At 45.8% G+C, this 18,622-nt stretch overlaps 1 protein-coding gene across 1 annotated transcript in view; it reads left to right on the forward strand.

Annotated features, from left to right (window-relative positions):
* The first annotated feature begins 2,776 nt into the window (after positions 1–2,776).
* sgsm1a (small G protein signaling modulator 1a) overlaps positions 2,777–18,622 on the forward strand; it is a 112,973-nt gene continuing 97,127 nt past the window's right edge. The window contains exons 1-2 of the mRNA XM_048556176.2: positions 2,777–2,883; positions 2,996–3,039. Coding sequence (XP_048412133.2) covers positions 2,865–2,883; positions 2,996–3,039 — 63 coding nt within the window. The 5' untranslated portion in view covers positions 2,777–2,864. The remainder of the gene's footprint in view (positions 2,884–2,995; positions 3,040–18,622) is intronic.

Raw genomic sequence — 18,622 nt, forward strand, 5'->3', positions numbered from 1 at the left:
CTTGGACAAACTCAGCAGATCTGTGGAAGCACCTGTGGAGAGAGAAACAGTTAATGTTTTGGTGTTCATCCATCCTTGCATTTCTGAGCTGGGTTTCTGACCCCACACATTCTCTCCATTGCAAAGATTAGTTCTGCACCATTGCCCTGCTCCAGCCTGTTTCTACTTCAACTGTGCCTTTGTCAGTTCTCTGCTCAGCTAGTCCGTTGTTCTATCGACTGATCACTCATCTTCAGCTCTCTGTGCACCTCACCCCATTCTAACCTCTGCTAGGATTCCTCCATGCAAGACCTGCTCACTCATCATTATGCCTTTCACTGTCTCTACAGCTCCCAATGATCCCACTTAAAACTCTCAACCCCTCCTATTTATTTTCACCTTATGATGAGCCATTGTTGCAATTTACATTTATTTATATGGTGCCTTCAGCATGGAAAACCAACACAGAAGCGTAAACAAAAAAGCCAACACCAAGCAGAAGTGATTACAAGAGAGTTGCAATGGGAGAGACATGTCCATCATGGGCCTCCTGCACTGCCACAATGATGCCACCCGAAGGTTGCAGGAACAGCAACTCATATTCCGCCTGGGAACCCTGCAGCCATATGGTATCAATGTGGACTTCACCAGTTTCAAAATCTCCCCTTCCCCCACTGCATCCCTAAACCAGCCCAGTTCATCCCCTCCCCGCACTGCACCACACTACCAGCCCAGCTCTTCCCCCCCACCCACTGCATCCCAAAACCAGTCCAACCTGTCTCTGCCTCCCTAACCAGTTCTTCCTCTCACCCATCCCTTCCTCCCACCCCAAGCCGCACCCCCAGCTACCTACTAACCTCATCCCACCTCCTTGACCTGTCCGTCTTCCCTGGACTGACCTATCCCCTCCCTACCTCCCCACCTACACCCTCTCCACCTATCTTCTTTACTCTCCATCTTCGGTCCGCCTCCCCCTCTCTCCCTATTTATTCCAGTTCCCTCCCCCCATCCCCCTCTCTGATGAAGGGTCTAGGCCCGAAACGTCAGCTTTTGTGCTCCTGAGATGCTGCTTGGCCTGCTGTGTTCATCCAGCCTCACATTTTATTACCAAGCAGAAGTGGCTGTCCAGCTTGGCCAAATGGCTGTGTTTTAAGGAGAGCCTTGAAAGTTGATTGGAGGAGGGATGTAAGAGAGGAATTCAACACTGCTGGGCCCAAATGGATGACATTTTGCAGAGCTGGAAGAGATTACGGAGATACTGGGGGGTGAATCGAAGTTGGTGCAGAATGTTAAATTTGCTTCACAGGAATGGTTCCAGGGATGAGGAACTTCAGTTGTGATGACAAGTTGGCGACATTGGGGGCTGTTCTTCTCGGGGAAGATTTGACCGAGTCGTTCAATATCATGAGAAATCTGGACAGAGTAGAAAGGGAAAAACTGTTTCCATTGGTGAAAGGATTGAGAAAAAGAGGGACTCAGATTTAAAGAAATCGACAGAAGAAGCAATGGCATCATGAGGAAAAAGATTTGCATGCAGCAACTAATTAGGATTGGAAACACGCTGCCAGAGAGAGCAGGCAAGAGCAATCGAGACTTTCAAGAGAGAATTGGATTATAAACTGAAAAGGAAGAATGTGCAGGGTTATGGGGAGAAAGCGGGACAGTGACAATGGGGGAATTGATCCTTTAGACAGCAGGGAAAGAGAGGACTGGTCAAATGACCTGCCTTTGTGCTGTAACTCTTCAATGTGACAATTAGTAAGTAGGAGCCAATGTTAGTCAGCAGGGATAGGGATGTTGAGTGAGGGAGACTTAGCTTTGAATGAGATACAGATATCAGAGTTTTCAATCAAACTACAGAAAATGAAGTTGGCTTGAGGTTACAATGACATATTTGGGTGCTGCAATGGTAGGGAAGCCGGGCTAAGCGAGGAGGCAGGTGATTAGACATGGAAAGGTGGGACATGCCTGCTGCAAAATCCCATCAAAGCCAGACCCTGTAAGGTCTTTAAGATCCTGAGGGGACTCAACTGGGTGGATGTCAAAATGATGTTTCTTTTTGTGACAGAATCTGGAACCAGGAATCATATTCTGAAAATAAGCTTTGCAGATTTGAAACAGGGGTGAGGAAACATTTTTCTTTCAGACAGTAGCAAGTCTTGGGAATTTCCTTCCTTAAAAGGAAGTGGTTGCAGAATCTTCATGTATTTTTAAGGCAGAGAGATATATAGATTACCAATTACCAAGGCGATGAAATATTATTGTGATAAGCAAGAATATAGAGTTGCTGTTAAAATCAGATCAGCCATGATCTTATCGAATGAGGGAGCAGATTCAAAGGGTTGAGTTGTCTACTCTTGTTCCTTGCTTGTATGTACTGTCCTGACTTGGAACCAGATACTGTCCTTCTGTCTTTACTGGTTCAGAATCCTAGCGGTAATGCTGTGTAAACCGCATGGGTCACTGTGATCTGAGAAGTGATTCACAACCACCTTTTCTGGGACAGTTAGGGAAGAAGAGCCACTGCTAGGCCATCGAGTGTCACCCAGATTTTGTGATCAAATTTGAGAAGAAAAGTGCAAACTGTAATAAAGCAATCCACCACTTCGCTCCAAAGTGTACATAAAACAAAAATAAAATTGGCACAGATTACATAGACGATGGAGGGGGTGAAGGGAGGGTTGGTTAAAATTTAAACAAGCAAACGATAAATAAAAGAGGGCAATGCGCCTTTAAATCTGGGCTCTGAAGGCTGAGCTGTCAGTCAAAGGGAGAGGGTAGGTATCGTAGCGGCGCTGACGTCACGGGACCAGCTGTCAATCAAAGAGCCTAAGCTGCAGTTGTTGCTGAAGAGCCAAGGAATCCGACAGTGTACCTGAGGGAACATGGCGACAGCTACAGCAGGTAAGGGCTACCCATCGGATGCAACTGTCAAGCTTTTGTATCTGTGCGTGTTTGAAGAAAGCATTTGCTCATTTGTGTTTTTCTGTTCTTTCTGTTCGGCTTCAAACAACAGAGGCAGAGATGCGTCAGAGGTTGCTGCGCACAGTCAAGAAGGAGGTGAGTGGATTTGTGTACATTGCAATGAAATGCAATCACCACGTAGTGACTTGGACACTCTGAGGAGCGGACTGTGCTTCTTAACAGCTGGTACATCTTGCAATACAATACTGTTCTGGCATTGAGCTGCTGCTCGTGCCGCTTTGACATTACTGGCAGGGATGGGGTCGTTTAGAATTTTATTACCTTACAGTTGTCTTGCCTTTTATTATAAAATGTTTCGTGCTATACTCATCTAGGTAGCATTATTCTCTCTGTCAGATTTTCGTTTTTGAGTGTGGATCTTTTACATTAATTTGAGGGAGTTCATGTAACCAGGTTAATTGTAAAATAAGAGGCGCCCCCATGCATTTTGAACATAATATTGATAATACATTATTGATATAAACATTATATTGATACACATGCCTCACACTCACCGGGTTCAGTACATCATTTAGGGAAACAGGCACCTTGTCTCATTCTCCTGTGTTTGAAATTCGCATTAGGGTGGATAGGGGAGTGAGCAGGACAGCGTGTGACTTATAGATGATAGTTTAAAATGTTCATATGTGTGGCGGTTTACAGCATTGCTGGCTAGCAGTAGCTTAGTTTCAGATATGAACATGTTTTTGTACTGGGTGTAGAAAGTGGCAAATCAGAGAATTTGAGAGGCGAGTGCTGTGCTAAGAGCCCGCGTTGATTCGTTGCTTGCGTGTTGAGATGGAACCCTTTGCACTTGACGTGTAGTCGATACATGTTGCATAGTACATAGTTGGGTGAATTCAAAACCTCATGTTGCCTGTGAATTTAAGTGGCTTGACTGGGCCCACGATTGCATTTTTGCCTTTTTAAAGTATTTGCTACTGGGGTCCCTTTGACTAGGGCTGATGTGTTCATCCGTGCTTTGTAGCCCTTCGCTGGGTCTCATGTTAAACCGCTTGTAAAAGCATGTGTACGCCGGAGACAGTACCAGGAGTGGGGAACAAGCTATGGAGTGGGGGGATATGGCACCTCATTTTCTATTCCATTTCTTTCTGTTGCTGTGTTTGTGACACCTGCCCCTGTATATGCCCAAGATTTTTGTGTTATGCTGAAGTATCTCCAGGGTATGTTTTATTGGTACCATCTGGTAAATTAATTAAATAAGGAACAGGTTATATTCCTGTGTTGCCATGCAGCTGGAGACACTGTGAGCTGGGAGATGTGCGTTCAGAAGCAGTAAACACATTATCAGGCAGACAGTAATCAGATGTATGTGGCCTCATCAGCACGGGTGATGGAAATAATTTTGGAAAATGTGTCATTGTGAATTATAATTGAGCGATGTTATCCAGTGTCATTAATAATGCTTGTATTACTGATAAAGGAAGAGAGAAAGAGCAAATGTGTGAAATGAAGCCTTATTCTTTTAGCTAAAACTGCGTTCAGCATTAGTATGGTTCTTGACTTGTTATTAGGGCTGGAAGAGTTGAAGTGAATGATGAGATGAGAGTCTGCGTTGCCTGGAAGATAGAAGGAGAGGCTGATTAGGTTTGAGGTTTCAAAATCCTAAAAAAGAATTGTCATGTCGGGAGGGTGAATCCTTTTTCGGGAGCTGGAATAGATCGAAGGGACAAAATCTTTGAAATCCTAACCAGGTCATTCAGAAAGGATGCAACCAAACAAAGACTGGTACGGGACTGGACATATTTTTCACATAGAGCAGTGAATGCCAGCTCATTTGATCATTTCAGATACCCAGTGTATGTGGCTTAGCCAATGTATGGACTGCTGTGTGTGGTTAATGTTAAAATACTGATCAACCATTGGCCCCGCTGAGTCCTGGAACAGGCTTGATGGGCTGAGAGGCCTCCTGCTCCCTTATATTGTATTTGAGCATATCCAATAATGAACTGGAGCTGTTTGAATCTCGAGGCAGCTTTTGTGTCGTTGTGGGGAGCAGCTCGGAAGTTGAATGCTGATGCTTTGCAATGTGGTTGGCATCACTGACCGTGGAGTCAGAATGTGTTACTCCAGGGAGAATTGTGTTTCTTGTCAGCTCCACTTGTTGCAACACCACATTTATTTGTTATTGGAAAATGGTTTAAAGGAATTTGAGCCATCAGAAATGATTTGTCTGTGGAGATTCTGGGTGTTTGCACCTCACTGCCAATCAGGAGTGAAGGTCTCTGCTACAAAAAAGCAATACTGCAGATTCTAGCCCGTTTGAAACTGCCAGCTGTGCAGCATCATCCTTTTTGATAGCCCACCAGACCCAAAGACTGCTAATGTTTTGAATGTAACTTACGCTGGTGGCTGATGGGATCATCATCTTCATCTCGTGTAGTGATGCATTTTGGTAGGAAGCACAGAGGAGCTGAATATTATTTAAATGGGGAGCGACTGCAGAAAGCCGCAGCACAGAAAGATTGGGGTGTCCTTGTGAAAGAATCATAAAAAGCTAGCATACGAGATCTGTAGAGAAGATAAGTGGACTGTCAACCTTGATTTTGAAGGGAATTGGGTGTAAAAATAGGGAGATTTTGCTAAAATTATACAAAGCACGAGTAGAGTATTGTGGACAGTTTTCAACCTCTTTACCTAAGGAAAGATGTACAGGGTTTGGAAATAGTCCAAGGAAGGTTCACTAGGAGGGATTGTTTTATGAGGAGAAGTTGAGTAGGTTAAGCCTGTACTCATTGGAGTTGAGAAGAATGAGAAGAGACATATACAGTTCTTTGTGGACTTGACAGGGTGGATACAGAGAAGTTGCTTCTCCTTGTGGGAGAGTCTAGGACCAGAGGACATCATCTCAGATCATTGGTTTTCACAGAGATAAAAAGGAATTTCTCTTTTTTTTCAAAGGGTAGTCTATCTTTAGCAAAGACCCAGCTGTCAAGGCTGGGTCATTAAATATATTCAAGGCTGAGATAGGCAGATTTTTAATCAGGGAGGGAATCAAGGGTTTTGGGGGGGAAAGACAGAAAAGTAGAATCGAGGATTATCAGATCAGCCATTGAATGGTGGAGCAGATCGGATGGGCCGAATGGCCTACTTCTGCTGTTACATTCTTATGGTCTAATGGCTCATATTCCACGACAGGGTTGAACCTTTACAGCTGTCATCAAATTGACAGTCTTGAAATGTTTCCAGCTTCCCATGAGTGTAGGTTCAAGTGATCAGCCGTGATTATAGGTTGGAGACCTCCTGTCTAGATAGCTACAATTTCATATTGCCATGACATGAAGACCTAGTGGCTGAAAGAGAAGTGCTACCAATGTGCTGGCAATTAAATGTTAATTAAACCATCCAACTTGGCAGTCAGTGTAATGGCTGGTGCATTGGATACTGGTTAAATTTTAAGTCATATTTCATTTCATTTCAGAGGCTGCTTAGTGAGCAACACTAGCAGTAGTGCTGCAGTTTGCTCAGAGGCTAAGTTACTGTGACAATATGTATTTTTATAAGCATGTTGTGGTCGGGAGCTATGGATAATGATGGCACTGGCTCTAGTATTCATGGGTGACCAGGAATCTCTCACTTTTAACGCCTGCTATGGGCTTGTGATGGATGGATTTATAGGTTGATACTTGATTTGTTTGGCCACATTATGATTACACCTTCCTTGGGGGCATGGGAGTCAATGGTTTTTTCACAGGGCTAGTAACCTGGGGACCTGGATTAATGATCTGGCTGTGCATGGGTTCATAAATTCCGTCATGGTGGCTGGGAATTTAGATTAAAATAATTAAATACATTTGCAATAGGAAGCTGGTCTCAGTGATGGTGACTGTATAACTATTGGATCGTGTAGAAACTGATCTGCTTCTTGTGGGAAGACGATCTGTCATGGTTCCCTGATCTGATCTACATGTGACCATCCATCCAGTGCATGACGCTGACTTGTGACTGCCCTCTATAGGTCATTCTGCTATATTCGAGAAGGCGGTTCATCATTTTCTCGAGGAATGGGCAATAACTGATTAGCGATGACTATGTTGCTGATTTGTAAAGGAACCTTGTTCAGTAAATAAAAGAAGCATCAAAACTAACTTCATATTCAGGCGAGTATCTGAGCACTCTGGTGCTTATTTAGACCAGAATATGAAGGGTGCTGCAGTTTCCTCTGACAGTCCAAGTATGTGCAGGCTAGGTGAATTGGCCATGATAAATTACCCTGTAGTGTTGAGGGATGTGTAGATTAGGTGGGTTATGGGGATTGGGTCTGGGTCGGCTGCTCTGAGGGTTGATGTGAACTTGTTGGGCCGAAGGGCCTGTTTCCACACTAGGGATTCTATGATTCTATGAGTAGAAGTAGGCCATTCAGCCCATCGAGTCTTCTCCGCCATTCAATGAAGTCATGGCTGATCTAATAATCCTCAACTCCACGTTACCAACTTCTCCCTTTAACCCTCAGTTCCCTTCCTGATTATAATCTATCACAGCTTTTTAATACCTGAGGCTGTTTGTGATGGCTTCAGTCAATCATATTCACAAATGCTTTATATATTCTGAGAGAACATAACAGTTTCTTTTACATGTTGATCCCCTACTTTTGGCCAAAAAAATCAAAATTCTTTTGACTTATTAACCATTTTCCAATGAAGTTTGACTCCCCCTGCTGCTATCCTTCTAAATCGAAGGCAGTGATTAAATAATGTTGAAAACACAGAATGATAACGAATACTTTTTGGGTCCTGTTATGGCATTTTTGGGTGTGCAGTTGGTAGAAAATGTAGAAAATAGGAGCAAGAATGAGCTATTTTAGTTCCTCAAGCCTGCTCCACCATCCAGTAAGAGCACGGCTAATCATCTAAATTAATTTTGCTCCATATCCTTTGTCCCTAAAAACCATATTTAACTCCTTTGCAAAAAACATTCAATGTTTTGGCCGAGGTTTCCAATGGGTTCCCCACTCTTTAGATGACGAAATTTCTCCTCATCTCAGTCCTAAATTGTCTATCCTCTGGCTCTGGACTCTGTGTGGCCCCCGGGAACATCGCTTCCTGCATTTACCCTGACCAGTCATGTAAGAATTTTTTTATGTTTCTGTGATATTCCATCACCACTCCAGTGAATATAGCCCCTACTGATGCAATCTCTCTCCGTACGTCAGACCTGCTACCCCAGGTATCAGTCTGGTAAACCTTTGTTGCATCGCCTCTGTAGCCAGGGCATCCTTCCTCGGATATAGAGACCAAAGCTGTACACCATACCCCAGGTGTGGTCTCAGCAAGGCCCCTGTACAATTGTGGAAAGACCTCTCTGGAAGTGGTCTCTGGCTTGGTGGCTCTGTTTGACTGCAGAGATCATGGGTGTGGGCTGAAATTCAAACTCATTTCTCATCACTTTCCATGTATAAGTCAACCCCCTACCTATTGACCAGATATTTTAGTATCAGAAGCTGGAATTTACATGAGTCTATACAGTAGATGTGTCCACTCCCTGTTTGTAAAAATACAGCGACCTATTTGACACGAAGTCCCTAGCATCGGGAGGAGTTCTGGTTTGCACTCGGCTCTGTGCTGTCTCAACTGATCTCATCAAGGGAGATTGGCACCAGTATCGCTGGTAAATAAACAGTGTATAAAGCATGAGTAGGCCTCCTGCCACTTGCTTCGCCCAGAGATTCCTGCATATTATGTGTGAAGGTTGACCCAAAGTGAGGCCAGGCCCAGCTCCCGTCAGGCTCGGAGGGACACGTTGGCACTGCCATATGCCGAAGAACAGTCATTTCTCTGAGCTAGCAGAAGCTAGTTGGAGGTGGCCAGACCTCACCAGAGCAAGGATCAGGACGGTGACTGGGTAAAGTCAGTAATGCAAGAGCAAGTTGTGGGTCCCCCTACAGCACGTGGACTGCAGTGGTTCAACAAGGCAACTCACCACCACCTGCCCAACTTTGCAGTGATGCCAACATTCCACATGTGAGTTTAAAAAAAGAAGTTGCTTTATCTTTGGAGCTTCAGTGCAGTGTTTGCCAAAATGAGCTTTCAGGGCTCTAACCCCGCAGACAAAAACAACCCTGGTTCTTCGCAACAGAGTGACTCAATCTCAGAAACATTAGGTGAAGCCCCTTGTGATTGTCTGTTCTCAACCCTGCCTTCCCTAGCGCCCTTCACCTTCTGCGCCCACCTCACCCAGCCCCCTGCTCCAGCCTCCAGGCCCTGGTGATGAGTGCTGTAGTTTATAGAAAAGCTGCATTGCTCACAGAGCCTAAGCCCGTGAGTGTTTGCGCATTTCTCGAATATTGCTGCATGCTGGTTTTGGGCCTGAGCGCTGATTTTGTCTGACTGTCACTGAATATGAATTGCAACAATGCAGTGAATTGTCTGCACTCTGTGGGGGTTGAAAACCATTCAGATAGGATTTACTGGGCAAACTCGTCTCTGGCGTGTCACCCAGGAATACCCTGATGTGTCATCATCATTAAAGGCTGATTCTTATCCTAGTCCGTACTGGGAGCAATATCTTAACCCCCATGGATCCCCCAGTATGGGGTAAATGGTAGTGGGAACAAGGTTGTCTTCTGGCACCTCACTCGTTCATCGTCATTGGCAACAGTTACCCTTTGATTTGAGTGGTGTTGTGCACCACATGAAATCGTCGTGGGGCAAGATGTCCACAAGGTAATGGGATTCTGAGTGTAAGGTTTGTGTCCTTTTGCCTCTGCCATTGCCCTGCACCATGGCTCAGATGTTGTGACTCAAACTGGGATGCAGCTTGATGGACAAGTAGTCGCCATTTTGACCTTGCTTTTGCTCTTTGAGAAGTGCTTCATTGTGTCCTCGTTGGAACTTTGGCCACTTGAGCATTGAGAGGACAGGATCTGGTGGGGGAGAATGTTGTCAACTCTGCATGTCCAGATCATTGAAGTTGTTTTTTCTTTCTTGCATGAGTTTTGCCTGCACTCTTGCTGGGTTAGCTTCAAGAAAGACGTCATTGTTCAATGGTTCTTCCACTAATTCTGCAGGAGGCATTGCTGAATAAATCTCTGTACTGTTGTAGATGTCAGGTCATATCTCCCCACAGTTCAGGAGCATGGTGATGACCACCACTTCCTGCACTTCAACTACTGTTAACTTCACATGCTGAGTGCCCTGGTCAGTTGCAGGCTGTGCGCATGTGCCTAGTCCACCATTGGATCTCCTCATCACTGGTGGCCTTTTGAGACGTGTGTCTGGTGAGGAATGGAGAAATGCACAATCTATTCCTGAGCTGCTCCTTAGACCTGTTTTAGAGAGACAATAATTGGGCTGGTCTCCTTCATCTGTTCTGTCATGGAGGACTAAGTTGTCAGTCAAATCCAGGGAAAAAGATGGTCAAGAGTAAAGTTATTTGCATTCATCGACCTGACTCTCCAAATCATGAGGTTCGGTGGATCTAAATGTCCATGCGCCTATTTGGTGGTATTCTGACTGTGATTTCCTTGACCTGAAACAGATGCCTTCAGAATCTGCCTTTACAAAGGAAGCATATGCTGCCCAGAACATTGTGTTTGTTTCACCTTCCTCCTCCATGACAGAGTGCTGAAGAAATTTACTGGCTCTGGCAGCATCTATGGAGAGAGAAACATTAATGTTTCGAGCCCAGTATGGGTTGTGAAGAAGAGTTACCGGATTCAAAACACTAACTCTGCTGATCTCCAGGTTTCCCAAACTAAATAAGTCGCACTTGCCTGAGTTAAGCCCAAGTACCTCTAAGCCTTTCCCATCCATGTACCTGTCCAAATGTCTTCTAAATTTTGTACCTTACCTGCGTCTGTTCATTCCATATATGCACAGCCCTGTGTGTGGAATAAAGTTGCCCCTCGGGTCCTTTTTTAAATCTTTGTCCTCTAACCCTAACATTATGCCCTCTAGTTTTGAACTCCCTGCAACCCCCAACCCTAGGGAGAAGACCTTTGGTATTCACCTTATATTTTCCTGTCATGAATTTATAAACCTCTAGAAGGTCACTTCTCAACCTCCTATGCTGCAAGGAAAAAATTCCCAGCCTCTCTTTACAACTCAAACCCTTCTGCCCCGGTAACGTCCTTGTAAATATTTTCTGTACCCTCTCCAATTTGGTAATATCCTTCTGGCAGCAGGGTGACCGGAATTGTACACAGCACTCGAGAGGTGGCTTTGCCATCGTTCTGTACAATCTCAACATGGTGTCCCAACTCCTATACTTGGTGGTCTGTGCAATGAAGGCAAGTGTGCTAAATGTCTTCATAAACGCCCTGTCGGCCTGTGATTCAAATTTCAAGGAACTGTGGACCTAACAGGCTCAGAACAGTGCCAAAGTTTTGTGTGTCAAGTGGTAATGTTGCTGCGGTTCTGTAAAAGGGAAAGTCACAGGGGCTGCTTCCCTGCCATTAGCCTTCCATAAGGGGTTATGTCCATTTACAGTAATGTGTGGTTGATGTTCTCACCGTAGAGAGGAAGCAGTTTAAACACTCCCAGAAAAGTACAAGTTCAGAATGGCGCTAAGTGAGTAATGGATAGTCTGAGGGGAGTGACAGAGGTGTGAAGTGGCCAAGCTGTAATTGTACAGGATGGAGTTGGTAAAAGGTTTTAGAAGCTCTCTTTGGTGTGGTTTGTTTTAGAGTATTTGAAGTGCTTTCCATTCCGGCTCCTGTTTAATAAGCAGGGGCCATTACCGACCCCAGTGGGTGGACTGTGCAGCTGAGGCCGCGAGAAGTTGCCATGGCAACCTGTGCAAAATGATGCCCACAGCATCTATGTGACAGTATAATGGAGGCCCTCATATCAGAAGGGTCTGGAAATATTTAGTTTGCTATGGGCAGCCATGGGTTTGAAAGAGTTTATTATTTGAAGCATGCATTTGCTGTATCTGGTTTGGCTTTGTGTTTTGAAAAATTACTGCCTTTTCTCCTCTTGTTAAGGTGTTTGTCGCTTGGTTGCAGTTCCTTTTGGAAGAAATAATTGCTCCTCACTTATGGCTAAGGGGCCAAGCATTAACCACTTTCTATTTCACATTCCCTGAATAGGATCGAGAGGAACAACAGTTTGCAACTTCAGAAGAAAGTAGTTTGAAGTCAGTCACTCACCTTCCATCTTAACCCTTAGAGTCCAGGAATCATTAGGATGTATATCTCCACTGCGCTCCCTCCAAGGACAGTATATCTGATCTGAGGTGTGGTGCGCAGAACTCAGTCTTTCAGGTGTGGTCTGACCAGGGTCAAAACGTGGCACCTTATCGAGGACAACTAGGGACAGGCAGTAAGTGCCGACCAGCCAGTGATCCCCGTCCTACATGCATGTAGGTGGTGCGTTCCTGATCCCAACCACTCACTGGGTAAAAACATTTTCTTCCTGTTACCGTCACTACTTTTTGCCATTCACCTTGCATTGAGGACTGGAAGACGCTAATCTTTGGCCAAAAACGGGGAACGGTTTCTGCTGCCTGCGCTGACCAGGCCCCTTGTCATTTGGACATCCCTCTTTAAATCGCCTCTCAGTCTTCACCCTCTGTGAGGAGAACAGCCTCCCTCCATCCCTACAGCACAGTGGCGCAGTGGCTAACATTGCAGCCTCACAGCAGCAGGGACCCATGTTCAATTCCAGCCTCTGGCAACCGTCGGTGTAGAGTTTGCACATTCTCCCCGTGTCTGCGTGGGTTTCCTCCGGGTGCTCTGGTTTCCTCCCACAGTCCAAAGATGTGCAGGCTAGGTGGATTCGCCATGCTAAATTGCCCAGAGTGTTCAGGGATGTGTAGATTAGGTGGGTTACATGAGGTTGGGTCTGGGTGGGATGCTCTTCGGAAGGGCAGTGTGGACGTGTTGGGCCGAAGGGCCTGTTTCCACACTGTAGGGGTTTCTATGATCTACGATCTTCCTCATCCTGTGACCCATTCCCTGGAATCCCATCTGCAGGTTCCCATTCTCCAAGCAGGTATTCTGGATTAGACCCATGCTTCAGTTGAGGTGGGAACAGTGTTTCACACAGGTTTATCACAGTGTCCTTATTTTTGCATTCTCTGGCCACACTTAAAAAGCTCAGGGTGCTGTATGTTTGATAGACCACTTCCTCCACCTGCCCCAGTGATTTGCGCCATCGATCCTGCTCCAGTTTGGATCGGGAGCATCACCGATCCTGTTGGGAAACCGTTGTAGCTGCGTGGGTTGCTGTTTAAATCTGATGGCCCCATGAGGGGATCTGACAGTTTGCGCTGAGCCTGTCAAATAAAAGAACAGACATCTAGATGAGCCAAACAGGAAAAGCCTGACGCTCGCTCTTCAGCATCAATTGTGAGCTTCAAGAAAGAAGAATGAAGAAAGAGGGCTAATTTTGGAATGGCGAATGTTCACATTAAGTGGATATTCTTGCTGAGCTGAGGGTTTGGAGGGTGTTCTCTAAACAGAAGGGTGCCTTATCTCGCCCAGCCTCTTGTATGTTCCTTGCTGTCTGTCCTTATGTTCATTGCCTTGACAGTGGACTAGGAGCAGTCAGATTCTAGTTTGACCCTGAGATAGTAGGAACTGCAGATGCTGGAGAATCTGAGATAACAAGATGTAGAGCTGGATGAACACAGCAGGCCAAGCAGCACCATAGGAGCAGGAAGGCTGATGTTTCGGGCCTAGGCTCTTCATCAAAAAATCTTCTGATGAAGGGTCTAGGCCTGAAACGTCAGCCTTCCTGCTCCTCTGAATTTGCTTGGTCAGCTGTGTTCATCCAGATCTACACCTTGTTATCTCTAGTTTGACCCTCTTGCCTCAGTAATCACAACAGATGGTGTGCTCGGCAGGGACCGAATGCTCGCCAAATGGCAGCCCTCTCTGAGCCAATGGCTATTGGAATGAGCTATGACCTCTCTCCAACTCCAACAAGAGCAGCTCGCATTTATGGACCCTACCTCAATTTTGAGGAAGGGTCACCGGATCCAAAACGTTAACTCTGAGTTTTTCCTTCTCAGATGCTGCTAGACCTGCTGAGCTTTTCCAGCAACTTCAGTTTTGTTTCGACCTTGTGGAGCGTCCTCTGTGCATTGCAACGTCCTGAAGGTACTTTTCAGGAATGTTTACCCGTTAAGATATGGCAGTGAGCCATATAAGGTGATATTCCTCTTCTTGAATTCTCTGCCTGTGGGTAGATCTGACTCACCGTGCCATGATCTCATTCTCTGTTACAGTTAGCATCAGGGTAGGAAGTAAATCCCAAATTCATCCCAGCCGGAATAGGCATTGAACTCCGTGGTCTTGACATCAATCTGGTCATCCAGCCAGCTGGCCACCTGTGTAGGCCGAGTTGCCATAGCAACACACACCTTTTCAGTCACATTGTGGTCAGGTGCTCTAGGGCGGGCTGGATGTTGGAGGAGGCGCCTTCACTTGGCTAATCCAGGACCTCTCCTGCACACATCCTCTTGCCCATCCCAGGGATGGGACTTGAGTCTTGGACCAATTGACTCAGGCACAGGGACTACGTCTTGACTTTAGAACAGGCAGGTAAAGGCTGGCTTTTCTGGGAATGTCTTAAAGGAAGCGAGAGAAGGAGTGAGGTTCAGGGAGGGAATTCTTGGATGAGATCAGAGAAGCTAACTCTGAGGTGGGATTGAGGCTGGGCTGTTGCTGCACACCTCATTGGCAGATCAAGTAGCATTGACAGCAGAGTTAATGAGTGTGAAAGGAAGCAGTCATTTCTCAGGCACTGCGGGCTGCTTTAGCTCAGTCGGTTTGCGAAGCAGTGTGATGCCACCAACGTGGGTTCAGCTTCCATCGCAAGCTGAGGTTGCCATGAAGGACTCTCCTCCTCAACCCCTTCCCCTCGCCTGAGGCCAGCTGACCCTCGGGTTAAACCACCACCTTGTCCCTCACTAATGAGAGAGCAGCCCTGTGGCGACTTGGCTTGACTTGATATGCCCACTGCTATTGTGAGATGGTACTTCCACCCCATCTGTCCTACCCCTGCCATTCCTGTCCACTACCTGGTAGTTGGAAGGGGGGGTTCGTGGGGGAGCAAGAGGAGCAGGAGATTGAAGATTGACAGCTAACAGATGCAAGCAGATACTTTAGTTCCCCAGTCACGATCGTGCTGTTCGCTACAAAGCCAGGTCATTGAAATAGCATGGGAATAATTGACAGAAATAGCTCTGTAGGCGGTCATTGAAGAATGAGCCAAACGAAGGAATTAAATATTTATAGGTTTTTTTCAATTGCAGGTTGAATGCAATTCAGGCAACATTTCATCTAAATGAGACTACAAGTTATTAATGAGGCCCTTAGAGAAACCGGATTTTAATTTATTGTTGCATTGTGCTAGTGGCAGTCTTGAGCCTTTCTATTTGCCGGCTTTTCTGCTTGTTGCTTCCTGCAGTTTAAGACCAAGAACTGGGATCCCATCCCGTGCCTGCAGAATAAATCCAAGAGGTCAGCAGTGTGTACACCTGCCCTGTGTGAGCGGAGGAATTGTCAATAGCACATGATTCAACCAATAGGGACATCACCACTCCTGCACAAGAGCACTTTCCAGTGAGTCTGAGTGCCCACTGGGCATTGTAGCTTCACCCTCACATTGCCAGATATTTCAGCGACCGTCAGTCCATGGCATACGCTTTCGCGGAGCTCACTTGCAGCGTAAAAAAAAAAAAATGAGGAGCGCAGGTGGCATTCAGTGTGAATCTGCCTGGGAATTGCATCTTCGATCCCCTGTCTTCCCCCTTCCGAAGATCCTCCATTATCTCCCTGGCCCAGGAGCTACATACTCTCCACATTTCCCCACCCCATGCCATTTCCACTCTCTCTGCAGGGCACTGGGTGGCAATGGTAGGGCTGGGGGAGGTGATGGGGAAAATGTTGTCTCCAGTCAGCCTCAGCAGTGGCTACATTCACCACTCCATGGGAAGTCTGACCCCAAATGTTCACCATGCTGGATCACTCCTCTGTTGTTGTCATTGTAGTGATGTTTCATAGTTCTGCTTACTTCAGATTCATGTCCATTACCAAAGCATTGAAATTTCGGTGTTTTTACACAATAAAAAGCAGGCCCAGCTGCAATGTCTGTTCGAGGAAGTTTCCAGTCTTGTCCGTGTGAGTTGATGAAGAGCTATCCAGCCTCGTTCTGGTCTCTAGCCCCTCCACCATTTTCAGTAGAGATCATAGTCCTTGTGATTGAGAGGTTCTGCTTCTGCCAGTCTTCCAGGCAGAGCTCCACCCTCCCCTTCAAAAGATTTCCCCCATCTCCTGCCTAGTGCTTCTGCCCAGTTACCTTTAACCTATGCCCAGGCGTTTTGCTCTCCCTGCTAAAGTAAATAGTTCAGCCATCTCTATTTACTTGATTTAGGCCATTGATAATGCTTTTCATTTCAACTGAGGCCCCTCTAAGCCTCATCTGTTCAAAGGAAAATGGCCCCAATCTGTCCAGTCTTTCCTCATGGCTGTAGTTTTCCCATCCCGGAAACACCCTTGTAAATCTCCAGTGCACCTTGCCCAGTACAATCCCATCCTTCCTGTAAAATGATGACCAGGGCCATATGCTGCACCAAGCTGTGATGTGACTGGTGTTGGGTACAGTTCCAGCACAACCTCCTGGCTCTTATATTCTGTGCTTCAGCTAAACCACGCGCTTTTTCTTATCCACCTAATCAACTTGCCCTGCTCCCCGTCTAATGTTGTGGCACCAACCACTGATGGTTTTGTACTTGAGGAATTTGCTCCCCCAAGCCTTCTATTTTCAGATATCTTTAATCATCCTGTTCAGGAATGTTTCTACACACCTTTGGAGCAAGTGGGACTTGACCCTGGGCCTCCTGACTCAGAAGTAGGGACACTACCCCACTGTATCACAAGAGCCCATCAAACTTCCTTCACTTCTGTTTTAAGCACACTTAAAATCAGTAAGATCAATATTTCACCACTCCTCCTACCCCGGAGCACTGTACTGAAAATACAAACCATTGGCCAACGGAAACTTACAGAAATTAATGGAAACTTACCAAATTGAAATAACTTTGGTTCGGGGTAATGATGCATTCAGCTCTTGTAGTGCCTACTAATCTCGAAAGGCAGTCTCCATTTTCTGTGCAGAGCCTTTAAGAGCCTATCTAATTAGCAACGGGGTAGAATAAACTATTATTGGGTCTTAATATGAAGAGGCACTTGTCTTATGCAGCAAGTTTATTGCATGGTAGCCATAGATACAATGTCCATTTGACTAGGCATAAGTATGAAGACTATCACAAGCCAGAGATGGCACATCTCCTTCATCAGGACCACATGGTATTTGGCATCCGTGTTACATCGTCAGACTGGGTGGAGCTTAACATAGCATCAACCTGAATTATTTCAGAACCATTACTGTATGGTGTAGGGCCCCTGCACCCTGGCTTCCTGAGAGGTGATGCTCAGTCAGAGGCTTGTCATATATAAGTCACAGAGGGAAAAATAAGACTTTGCACGTCACGTTGATTGTGAATTGTCAGTGCAGGTTTTTCAAGAGTGACTCAGTGGAGACTAAATTAAGCAGCACTTCAAGAATATAATTCTGTCTCGTACTATTGATGGAGCAGCTTCATTGTGACATTGCTCAGTGCAGATGCTGTATCTATCACAGAGACACGGTTATTGGATTATTTATTGAGTGGGAGCTCGGTTGTCTTTCCAGATACACATCAGATAATTCCTGATTTGCTGTACGGGCAGAGACTGGGTTTTAAACTGTGGAGGGGTTTGTGGGGATGGGTGCTGGCGAGCTGCGTAGGGTGGGTGGATCTGACTGGGGTGGTTGCAGGTGAGTAGGGGTGAGGGGCAGGTGATGGGAATGGTGATGAATGCGTTTGTAGGGATGAGTACAGTAGGTAGATGCTGGTGGGACCATGAGAGTGGGATGTAGGTGGATCTTGTTGAATAAGATCCTTGATTGGTCCAGGTTAACAGCCACAATCAGGAAGCCCTGGCTATCTGATATAAATAGGAGTCTCAGGGATTCTCCTCACTTGAGGAACTGACTCTGAGCTGGCTGTAATAAAGGGTGAGTTGGTGACAGAATATCAGCCTCTGTGCAGTTATTTCAGAGAGTCAATGGTCGAGTTAGTTTGAGTTGAAATGTTCCAAATGGCCACTTTGAGCAATTGTGGCCTAAGGATTGTCTCAGTCAATTACTGTGGTTACGTGAAAAGGAGCAGACAAACATCTTTTGCCATCTCCCCTCCAATTATGGACCTACACTTTCTAAACCAAGTTCAACTACTTGTATATTTTAGCTTTAATCTCATCAATAACTTGCAGCAAGCATTTGGCTAATGGTTTGCTAATGGCAGTGTTCTGTAAAACTAACTCAATCTGTCATTGTGTCCTCCCTTTCAGAGATGCCTTTTCTGAGGTTCTGTTCTGAATTTTAGGGGATAGATCTGGGTGGGACGCTCTGAGGGTCAGTGTGGACTTGTTGGGCCGAAGGGCCTGTTTCCGCACTGTAGGGATTCTATGATCTATGAGTGACTCCTGCAGCAGGATTGTGACTCTGGAACAGTCCTCCTCAGAATTATGTTAGATATCAATTCCTAGTCAGTCACACTGTAAACATCAAAAACCACAGAATTTAACGTAGAAACCTTATCACTCTCTTCTTGGCAATGTGCCTGGACTCTGAGAACTTCACATGTGTCAATTACACAGACTCGCTTC

This window comes from Stegostoma tigrinum, chromosome 26 (genome assembly GCF_030684315.1).
Source record: "Stegostoma tigrinum isolate sSteTig4 chromosome 26, sSteTig4.hap1, whole genome shotgun sequence".
Taxonomy (NCBI): Eukaryota; Metazoa; Chordata; class Chondrichthyes; order Orectolobiformes; family Stegostomatidae; genus Stegostoma; species Stegostoma tigrinum.